This window comes from Peromyscus californicus, unplaced genomic scaffold (genome assembly GCF_007827085.1).
Source record: "Peromyscus californicus insignis strain IS unplaced genomic scaffold, ASM782708v3 Scaffold_15__1_contigs__length_86483966, whole genome shotgun sequence".
Taxonomy (NCBI): Eukaryota; Metazoa; Chordata; class Mammalia; order Rodentia; family Cricetidae; genus Peromyscus; species Peromyscus californicus.
In genome coordinates this window covers 46991935-47003482 of record NW_026294447.1, presented here as the reverse complement: position 1 = coordinate 47003482, position 11548 = coordinate 46991935, and the positions used below count along the sequence as shown (strand labels likewise).

The window sequence follows — 11548 nt, the reverse complement described above, 5'->3', positions numbered from 1 at the left end:
GGAAAACATTGTCAGCTAGCATTTGCTAAGTATTCCTGAGTTCCTATTATTTTACTTTTATCTTCTTTAATCCTGAGTTCCCCGACTTGCTGTTCTTACTGGTTTAGAAAAGTTCAAGGTCTGAAAGCCAAGCGACTAAACCAAGATGACGGCTTAACTGGGGGCTGAGTTTGGGGCTTCAAGCCAGGTCCTCTTCTTCTTTGCTGTTTCCTGCTGAGAATGAGCTACGAGGGCAGGCCCACTCACAGGCCTCTTCTTTGACAGTTCTTGGCCATCCACTTCCCATTCACTGCCATGATCCATCAGGTGAGGTAGAAAGGGTGGTCACTAAGTCATTACACGCACAGACCGGCACCACCTCATTGACACAGGAGTGACAAGGCAAAGCTCGCTCAACACTACTGCGGCTGCGCGGACAGCCTGCCGCCCTTACTTAAGATGGCCAAAGCCGCCTCAGCCGCCCCCTGTTCTTCATCATGGAGGCGATCGGGTCCGCCTCCCCGGGCGCCGCAGTCACGTGACCCGCACAATGGCTGACAGGTCACTTAAGGCTTCCCAGCAACGCCAAGCTAAAGTCATGACCGCCGCCGCCGCCGCCGCCGCGGGCTCGCCAGGCCGTGTCGCCGTGCCCTTGCTGTTGTGCGCCCTGCTAGCGCCCAGCGGCGCCTACGTGCTCGACGACTCCGACGGGCTGGGCCGGGAGTTCGATGGCATCGGCGCAGTCAGCGGCGGCGGGGTGAGCGCGGGCGGCGGCCGGGAGGCAAAGATGCTCCGGAGCGCGCGGGGCGGGGGGGACGCCGGGGTCGGAGGGGGATGGAGGGGGAGGGAAAGGGAGGGGGACGCCCCTTCCCACAAGCCCGCGCGGCGTTGCCCAGCGAACGGACGCCGCTTCCTCCACGCCCCTCTGAGAGGAAGCCAGGGTAGCGGTTCGGGGTCTGCCGGGAAGGTGGCGAGGGGCTCGCCCTGCATCGCCCGCCCGCCTGGGCTGTCCTTGCGGCCCTCGACAAGGGTCGCCTCCGAAAAAGCCAGAGAGGGGACGCGAAGCCTCAGGCGGGATGCTCTGGGGGGTTCTCTTCCTTCCCGAGGCGATAGTTAGTGGGGACCGGTAGTGCAGCCGGGTATGGGGACCCTTCTGGAGCAGCGACTCCCCATGTGACTGCTGCCTCCTGGACTCTTGAGGGTGGTGTGAGGTCTGACGCTGTCTGGGATATTGTTTTTTAAAGAGGGCCGCCTTCGTCCCCCCTAACAGAAATTGCCCAGAGGCTAAGCAGTGTGTGCAGGAATGGGGAATGCTGGCTCTGTGGGACGCGTGCATAAGAATCATCAGGTGTGCTGGTTAAAACTTAAGTTCTGCCTTCCTCTCCCAGTCTGACTTGGTAATAAACACCAGTTATTTCTCAAAAGAAGAGGTCTTGAGCAAGATTTCTTTTTGATTCCAAGATCTCGGGAGTGGGAAGTGGTTTTGTTTTAAAACTGAAACTTTAGAGTAACTTTAGATCTACAGAAAAGTTACGAATACAGTATAATGTTCTATATATCCCAACATTGTGTGTACACTAATGGACCAAGCTCTTTATTCTCAGTGCTGTTTCTTTTTGTTCTTGTTTTTTGATTTAAATGTAATAGCAAATATTTCATATGAAGCCTCAGTCTCTCCTTTTGATAACTTTGTGATACTAGATATAATTGCACAGGCTTTAGGAAAAAAAAATCAAAACCCCTAGTTTTACTTATTTAGCTCAATTTAAAATTAATAATTTCATAACTTGGTGTGATGGAGTAAGCCTTTGATCCCAGCACTCAGGAGGCAGAGGCAGAGGCAGATGGATCTCTGTGAGTTTGAGGCCAAACTGGTGTACATAGCCAGTTCCCAGGCCAGCCAAGTGCTACATAATGAAACTCTGTCCTTAAAAACAATCACTTAATAACCTAGAACAGGAAATTCATTTTTAATAATTTATTTCAATTGTGTGTATGTGTGTGTCTCATGAGAGCATGTGAATGCAGGGACCTATAAAGGCCAGCAGTAGTAGGTCACTGTGAATTGCCATCTCTCCAGCCCCCAGAGCAGGTAATTCTTATCTATAGAATATTCAATTATTAATGTCTCTATACTGTGTTACTCAATTAGGAGACCAATCAGTAATGAATGAAGATGGGTGAACATTTTATTTGCGTACCAGTTTAAACTGGTTGTGTGTGTGTGTGTGTGTGTGTGTGTGTGTGTGTGTGTGTGTGTGTGTGTAACTCTTGCTACCTAGCACAGTTTGTAGCAGCATTTAGATTGCTCTCATTTCACCCTCACATTTTTAGGGAAAGCCTTTTGGTGCAGTAGTTGAAATGTGGGCTTGACAGGTTGTTGGAGTCATACTGGAATGGACGGTCACCTCATGGTTATTTCATTTACCTTTGCTTCAGTTTCTTTTCTGAGGGAGCAAAGATAACTGCCTGGCAGTACCATTGTGAGGATGGGTGTGATTAACCAATTGGGATTATTGTAATAGTTTAGGGATTAGGGAGGAGGAAGTTGTTTTAAGGTCTTGTGCTGAGCAGGTGTACCCCAAGGCTGCTTCCTGGTATTACACATAGCTTCACACCTGGTTTAGGCACCTTGGTTAATAATTTGAAAATTCCCTGTTTAATGGTGCATTTCAACACTTAGGACTGTTGCCTTTGCCTAATATTTACACTGAGTGTGACTGTAGCATTGTTTTTCTAAACCTGGTCCTTTCTGCGTTGAGGGGATACGCATAGGCAGCAAAAGGGCTCCCAGGCAACAAACTGTGCGTTTCTAATTGTATAATACAAAATAGGAAGAATTACTTATGACAGTCATATGTAATGATGGTCTATGTTGTCATGCAGACAGTGTTCATTTAATGAATGTGTTTTTTGACATATGAGCCTCTGCAAGACTGTAAGGTTTTTTAGAACAATGTATTTTTTTTAAAGTGTGTGTGTGTGTGTGTGTGTGTGTGTGTGTGTGTGTGTGTGTAGCCTGCCATTTGTCTGGGGCTCACTGTGTGCTTGGGCTCTTGCTGTGCTTTTAATGGGCATCTTCATGTTATGACACCCTAATCAGTACCCTACTTTAGTACTTGCTCATGGTCTCATAACTTGTGAGAAAATCAGGACGCATGCTGTGTTTAGTTCTGAGCCTCCTACGTATGTTCCTTGTACCTGTGCAACAAAACCATAGAAGATACTAAATAACTGCCTTTTGAATAACAAGGAATAAGGACAAGAACTTGAGGAAGACAGCATATCAAGGAACTTAAAGGTGAGAACAGTACCAGTGATTGGGATGTAGGATTACAAGTGTTAAAATAGAGACATGGATCTGGTACCAATGTCGCCCACAGAAGCACTTGGATCAATGGGGAGTGGCCGAAGGCAGCTTTCTCTGAAGAAGTGGGCTTTGAGATGATGGCTAAATACTGAATTGGAGTTGATTAGAAAATGAAGATGTGGTATACAGTCCATGCAGGCAGGAAACAAAAGACAGTTTGATGTGTCTGGATTAAAAATGTGAGAGTGATAGGCAAACTGGCAGAACTGGATCCAAGTTATTAAAGGATTTTAGTATAAAACTAAGCAATTGGAATTTTATTTTAAAAGCTATTAGAGAACAGGAAACTTTAGCAGAACAATGACAGGATTACACTTGTTTGAAGAATATTGAACTGGTAAGTAGTGAGGAGAGTAGACTACAGGGAGGTGAGTGGTAAGCCCCTAAGCCATTTTCCTTATTCTAGTAGGAGGGCTAGGTTAAGCCAGTGGGGTTGAAGAGTAGGTGATGGATTTGAGAGCCCTGAGGACCTATTGGTGACTGAGGATGAGTTTGTGGAAAGGGTGACCTCAGGCTTATGGCTTAGACAGATGTTGCTCTTTAGGAAGATAATGTAGGAGGAACAGAGTTGGTAAGAGTGCTGTTTGGTTTGGATCTGTTGTGCTCCATGACATGGTTTGTGGCTCAGAGGGACAGCGTAGGAAGACTCTGAGTCTGAGTAAGTTGACCGACCAGGGTGTCATATATGAGAGCACTTAGGGTAGGTTGAACCCTGTAAAAACCCAAGTATCTTACCCTTGTCGTATTCTTGGCAAATTGGCAGTTGAGTCCCAGTTTTGTGCTGAAAAACTACCCCTGTTTCCTTTGCTTATGTCACCAGGCAAAGGCCTTTCCTTAGTTCTTGTATTTTTGAAGGAGAGAATTCCGGGCAGACTCACAATTTAAGCAAAAGACCATTCAGCAAAGAAAAGCAAACACTGCAAGGAGATGCTGCAGTAGACTGTCCCAAAGGCAAGGGGGCAAGCAGTCCAGTGGGTTTTGTGTTAGGGATTTTAAAGAGTTTTTTATGACTATGAAATTGATGCTATATTCATAGATAAGGTCCATTTTCCTTTCCTAAACTGTGGAGGACTAGATAGTCCCATAATCATCATGAAAAATATTTGAGTATGTGTGTATGTGGAGGAATGAGGAGGGGTCAAACCATAATGAAAATGCTATAATGAAGTTATGGTCTTTTGGAGATGCAACCCTTTCATTAGTGTGTACATGTGACAGGCAGTTGGGAAAGTGTCCTGGTCCCCTAGTTTTATTTGTTTGTTTGTTTTGTTCTCTCTCTCTGTCTCTGTCTCTGTCTCTGTCTCTGTCTCTGTCTCTCTCTCTCTCTCTCTCTCTCTTTTGAGACAGGGTTTCTCCATGTAGCCTTGACTGTCCTAGAACTCACTCTAGAGTAGACTGGCCTCAAACTCAGAAATTCACCTGCCTCTGTCTCCTGAGTGCTGGGATTAAAGGCATGCACCACCACTGCCCGACTGGTACCCTAGTTTTTAATAAGATAGAAAGACTGTAACTTCAGCTTTACCGATGCTTGTAATCATAAAGGGAGCATTTTGACCATCAGGAAACGCAGTTACCAAGACACAGGCTTCAGGTCCTTGCTTCTATCATGTCTTTTACTGCTGCCTAACTAGAGACATAGCCATGAAGAGACAGCTCTAGTTTTCCCTGGTTACCTCATATCTAACACCTTGCCTACTCATTGATATGACCTCCCAAAGTACAGGTTTTTGGTTCATTATTGGTTTTCTTTATTTTCAGGCTGTCATCTGCCAGGGTCTAGTCTAAGTATGACTAAATTTAGTTAGTACCTCTACTTTCTACATATGTTTTTCCATTCTTTCTGTTACCGATCTTGTACACACTTTTGTTCACATGGCCTTGCCTTGGGGACCCTTGTGTAGTCAATGGTAATGGTAGTGGATGGGATTTATAAAGATGAGGGGAGTACTGTTTCTTCTCAGCATTACTACATTACATATTAATGGGTAAGATTGTCTGAGATTCATCTCATTTATCCTTGCCTCCAGATAGTTTTATTTATTTTACATCTTAACAGCAGTTTCTCTTCCCTCTACCTCCCCTCTGCCCTGCCCCCATCCAGTCCTCCATTTCTGTTCAGTAAAGCTCAGGCCTCCCGTGGCTATCAACAAAACATGGCATATCAAGTTGCAGCAGAGCACCTCACCTAGTGTTAAGGCTGGACAGGGCAATCCAGTGTGAGGAATAGGGTCCCCAAAGCCCTAGCCCCCAGATGTTGATAAGTGATTTAAGACAGAATATTTCAGTTTCAAGATAAATTTGAAATCATGTTTACATTAGCTATTTTTCTTGTTGCTATGTCAAAATACCCCAAACAAATTCAAGGGAGCAAGGATTTATTTTGTCTCCCAGTTTGAGGGTTCGGTCCATCATGGTCAGGAAGGAGGATGAGACAACATACATTGTGTCTGCAGCCGGACTGCGAGAGAGATGATAGCCCGTGCTCAGCTGGCTTGCTTCTCTTTGGACAGTTTGAGGCCCCAGCCCCTGAGATGGTTCTTCTCACTTGAGGGTGGGCCTTCCCATCTCAGTGAACTCCGTCTAGAAACTCCCTCACAGACATGCCCAGAAGTTGGTGATTCTGGATCCTGTCAAGTTGACGGTGTTAGCCATCGCAATGTTTTAGTAACCTTTATAAACTTAACTCTCAGCTAGCTTTTTTTCTTTATTAAGAATTTTTTAAATTTATTTTACATCCCAACCATAGATCCCCCTCTCCTCCCTCCTTCTGCTTCCCCCACAACCCACCTCCCATTCCCTCCTCCAAAAAGGTAAGGCTTCCCATGGGGAGTCAGCAAAACCTGGTACATCCAGCAGAGGCAGGTCCAAGCCCCTCCACCTGCATCAAGGCTGTGCAAGGTGTCCCACCATAGGCAATGGGCACCAAAAAGCCCGCCCATGCACCAGGGATAGATACTGATCCTACTGCCAGGGACCCTTTAAGCACATCAAACTACACAACTGTCTCACTTACGCAGAAGGCCTAGTCCAGTCCCATGGAGGCTCCACAGGTGTTGGTCTAAATTTTATGAGTGCCCACTAGTTTTGGTTTGGTTGTCTCTGTAGGTTTCCCCATCATGATCTCGATGCCCCTTGCTGGTAGAATTCCTCTTCCCTCTCTTTGACTGGACTTCTGGAGCTTCGCCTGGTACTTGGCTGTGGATCTCTGCATCTGCTTCAATGAGTTACTGGATGAATCAGCCAACTCTAATACCAGCATAAGAAAACCTGTTAGCTCTTAGCAAAACAATAGGCTTGTCTACCAGTGATTGGGCACAGACCAAACAGCCCAGGGAAAGGACACAGGATAGCTTCGGGAGGGCTCTAGGTCAATACCACAGATGCCTCAAGTTTATTACCCACAACCATTTTATACCCAAAGCAAAAAGACCTCCCTCTTTCAGGGACATGACGGTTCAAGGTGCAAAGTACAGACAAGTATAAACACCTCCTTTAGTACTCAAGACACCTGGTAACCATGCCTTTAGCTAAAACATCCTATTATGCAGCCTTGGGGAGTGGGGGGGCAACAAGCTTGGACTCTCTGATCTTGAGTCAAGATGGAATAAGGCTTCACTATGGAACCTCTGTGGGCCCTCACAAACACTATAGATAAGTATTGATGATTTTATTTGTTTTATTCATATTCTTTGAACACTTTCTTTTCCCCAGGCAACCTCTCGGCTTCTAGTAAATTACCCAGAGCCCTTTCGTTCTGAAATACTGGATTATCTCTTTAAGGTAAGGAAAAATATTTCTCTACTGGGCCTGTGATGTTTTGAAAGTACACGGTGAATTTCAACCATAGAATTTATCAGCTCTCTGCCAGCTTTTGTAAACAGTAGCAGATTATGTTTGGAATAAACTGCTTTTTGAGGCTTTGCCCTTCTCACCTGTATAGCCAAAAGGGCCTCTATGGGTGATTGTTTTGAGTTTTTTACATGCTGGGGCACAGTGATAATACTGTTATTTTTTTTCCACAGCCAAACTTTGGTGCCTCTTTGCATAGTTTAAAAGTGGAAATAGGTGGTGATGGGCAAACAACAGGTAGGAGGATTTGGGAAATGGGTTCCCCCAACATTTTAACCTATACGTAAACGTACGGACGTAAGGAGGGTCAACCCACTTGAGGCTGATTGGTCTTCAGCAGATTGTGCTTTACTTTTCTCCTTTTACATTATCTGATGTGTGTGTGTGTGTGTGTGTGTGTGTGTGTGTGTGTGTGTGTGTGTGTACATGTTTGCCTGTATGTGTGTGTCAATGTATGTTCATGGTTGTGAGCATGTGGAGGCTAGAGGTTGGCTTGAGGAAGTCAGTTCTTTTCTCCTACCATGTGGGTCCTGGGAATCTGACTGAAGTCATCAGGCTGGATGACATGTACCTTTACCTGCTGAGCCGTCTTGCTGATCTGGCTTTTCTTATTTTTATTTTTAAAAATTAGCCGGGCGGTGGTGGCGCACGCCTTTAATCCCAGCACTCGGGAGGCAGAGCCAGGCAGATCTCTGTGAGTTTGAGGCCAGCCTGGGCTACCAAGTGAGTTCCAGGAAAAGGCGCAAAGCTATACACAGAGAAACCCTGTCTCAAAAAAACCAAAAAAAAAAAAAAATAAATAAATAAATAAATAAAAAAATAAAAATTAATGTCAAATGTAAAATTTTCAAAATAGTAAAATAGTATTGAGACTCTAAATTGCTCATTTAGTTGAAGATTATTAGAGAAACAAACCTAGTTTTCTAAAAATCATGCGCATTTGGAATTTTATGGAAAAGTTGTAAGAAAAATTTAATTACGTATAGAATATTAAGATGTTACTAACTTTAAAAATGTATTGTAAAATACAACCTGTGTTTTAGAAACACATAGCTTTCTTTCTTTTTTTTTAAAACAAGCATACATTAAGTAATTAAATGTTCAACCATCATAGTCAAATTTTAAAGTACTTCTGTTCAATATTTAACTTAATAATTGTAGGCCAGGCCCATTAATATTAACTTGAGGGTATCTTCTGTATATTTGTCTTCTTGCTAGTGATTTCAAAGTAATTTTTTTAAAAAAAGATGTATTTCAATTTTATGTGTATGAGTGTCTTGTCTGTATGGATATTTGTATACCCATGTGCATGCCTGGGGCCTGCAGAGGCCAGAGGAGGGTGTTGGATTCTCTGAGACTGGCGTTTCAGATGGTTGTAAGCCTTCATATGGGTGCTGGGAGCCAAACCCACGTTCTCTGGGAGAGCAGCCTTTACTGCTGAGGCATGTCTCTAGCTCGCTGGAAATAAATTTTTTTAACAGGTATGCCTGAATAGGTACTCTTATTGGAGTTTTAGCACAAAAGCATTGGCTTCTGGTGTGACAAACTAAGTTTGACCACTTATCAGGGACAGGGCAGTGGTGATGGACAGAAAGGGCACTCTTATCATCCAGGCCACATGATCAGAAAACTGTCTGGTGACCCACGGCGGCTTGTTTTTGAGGGGCTGATAAGGACTTTGAGGCCTTATTGAAAAGGGGAACGAAGGCTTAAGTCTGTGGTTTGGCTAGCTAGAGTTTTGCATAGTTGGTGGAGCGGGTAACCTTGGGCAGCCTGTGGTCTGATTGTTCATTATCTGAAGGTTGGTTCTGCAGAGGTCCTGAGAAGTCACCCTCCCTTGGGAGGGCAGCTTGATTTCCCTTCTAACCCGCTGTGGGAGGCTCACTGTTGTTTTGGGAGGCAGTTTTAGTCTGTTGTGATGAAGATGTTTGTGAATCAGAACTGCTGTTCTTAGAATCCAAGATAACTGCCGGACAGCGTAATTTAGGAGAACTCGGAAGGAAAAAGTGAATGAGGCAAGATGACGTCAGAGAGGGAGAAAGTGAGAGTGAGGTAGGTCAATTGCTGGGCCCTCCTTCAGTGTCTGTGTGGAATTTATGTGGAAAGATAAAAGGGTGAAAACCAAAGCTGGAGTAAAGCTCTGGAAGAAAAGCCTTTCTCAGAAGACAGGGTGCTAGTGCTGATCTGGTGCCAAATTAGAGATAAGGACACATATGTGCAGTCTCAAGTTGACATCCAAGAAGAAATGGCCAAAAGCGTTATTCTTATAAGACTCCATTTAGCAACGACTGGTGTTTGTGATGCATGCGAGCATGTGAGGAGTTGGATGTCAGAGACCTACCTCTGGTCTGGATGTTTCCCCTGCTGACTATGAGTGCTAGCATAGGACTTTGATATTGCTGTGGTATGCATGTATATTCACTTTTCCTAAGCTTACGGTATCATGACATAGTACATGGTGGAATATAAGAATTGGGGTTCAGGAGTACAGGGATTCATACTCAAAGTTGAGATGATGTGGACTTAAGGTTGGACATGGGAGCTTGAAAACCTCGGAGAGATCAAAAGCTCAGCAGAACTTAGTCCTGGGAATTATTAGTAATAAAACCTGATAGCATTTTTCTCAGTACTGTTTTTCACTTAACATTGTGGGTTTGTTAAGAACCTTAAGTGTTTAAGATAGTGAAAAATAGGAAGTGATATACTTTGCAGAGCCACCTTCTTAAGTAATTCTTATCTGCACAACTTTTGAATCAGAACTAGAATATAAGAAAAGTACCACGTTAAAAATTGTTTGTGTGTATGAGTGTGAATTTGAGTATGTGTGAGTGTGAATGTGTGAGATTATATATATAGAGTATGTGTTTCGTGTATGAGTGTGTGAAACTATGAGTGTGTGTGTGTGAGTGTGTGAGACTGTTATGTGTATATGTGCATGAGAGAGAGAGAGAGAGAAAGAGAGAGAGAGAGAGAGAGAGAGAGAGAGAGAGAGAGAGAGAGAGAGAGAGAGAGAGAGAGAGAGAGAGCACAAGTTTAAATGGCTCTAGAAGCACCACTCAGTCATTTCCTGTTGCTTTCTCCCTCTTCAGATGGCACTGAACCTTCTCACATGCACTATGAACTAGATGAGAATTATTTCCGAGGCTATGAGTGGTGGTTAATGAAGGAAGCCAAGAAGAGGAACCCTAACATTATACTCATGGGTAAGGTTGCAGTGCTTAGGGGTCTCTTTTCCTTTAACTTTTACATTTGAAATCATGCTTGTGAAGTCTCTTTTAATCCTGGAAATGCTCATGTTTTGGTATCACCCTCTGTACTACCAGCTATGAAGCATATACCAAGATTGATCTTCATTGTTACCGTTTATTATGTTGTATCTTTATGCTTTATAATTTATAATTTTATTCTTTTATATGTATATATTTGATTGATTGATTTTTGAGACAGAGTCTCACTTTGTGACCTAGGGTAGCCTGGAATTTGCTATGTAGCCCAAACTGGCCTCTAGCTCATTCTGTTGTCTCTGAAGTGCTAGGATTACAGGCTACCTTTCTTATGCCTGGCTTGTTATTTTTAAATCTTGGTGTTTTAGTTAGGGTTTTATCTATTGCTGCCATGAAACCCCATGACCTATAAGCAAGTTGGGGAGGAAAAAAATTTTTTTTGGCTTACACTTCCGAATTACTGTTTATCATCTAAGGAAGTCAGGTCAGGAACTCAAACAGGGCAGGAACTTGGAGGAAGGAGCTGACACAGAGGCCATGGAGGGATGCTGCTTACTGGCTTGCTCAACAGGGCTTGCTCAGCCTGATTTCATCTAGAACCCAGGACCACCAGCCCAGGGATGGTCCACCCACAATAGGCTGGGCCCTCCCCCATCAATCAGTAATGAAGAAAATGCCCGTATTGAGCTTAGGTGTTAGTGGCAGATTGGATAGTTGCTCAGGATGGACTACATTCATTTCACAGTTTTATAGCAGCATGAGCTACTTTAAACAGCCGGAGACTAGAGCTTTTATCATTTGAAATGAATTTGCTGTTTTGAAGCAGACTTACATTCAGACTGAGTTAAATAGAATTGTGACCTATTTTAAATACCTTACTTCAATTTACTGAAGATTAGTTTCCTTGATCATTAAAGGAAAGAATGTTATTTTCTAAATTAAAAACCAAATGAAGAGTGTGTTCTTCCAAATGGGCTTTTATGATCAGATTCCAGAACTGTTTGGAGCAGTAGAACCGTCTTTGAATTGAGTACACACTCCCTGCTGTTCTGCTTTTAAGGTCAGCCCTCATTTAGGTATAGATATCCTAGCGAAGACTCACATAGGGGACCTTCACTGTAGTTTG

General features: G+C 43.7%; 1 protein-coding gene across 2 annotated transcripts in view; it reads left to right on the top strand.

Annotated features, from left to right (window-relative positions):
* The first annotated feature begins 445 nt into the window (after positions 1-445).
* Positions 446-11548, top strand: part of Galc (galactosylceramidase) — a 55056-nt gene continuing 43953 nt past the window's right edge. The window contains exons 1-4 of one of the 2 annotated variants that reach the window (XM_052738706.1): positions 446-736; positions 7061-7129; positions 7372-7435; positions 10288-10401. In XM_052738706.1, coding sequence (XP_052594666.1) covers positions 530-736; positions 7061-7129; positions 7372-7435; positions 10288-10401 — 454 coding nt within the window. In that variant the 5' untranslated portion in view covers positions 446-529. Of the gene's footprint in view, positions 737-2240; positions 3281-7060; positions 7130-7371; positions 7436-10287; positions 10402-11548 lie in introns of those variants that run through there. The other variant, XM_052738707.1, reaches the window with a different exon arrangement.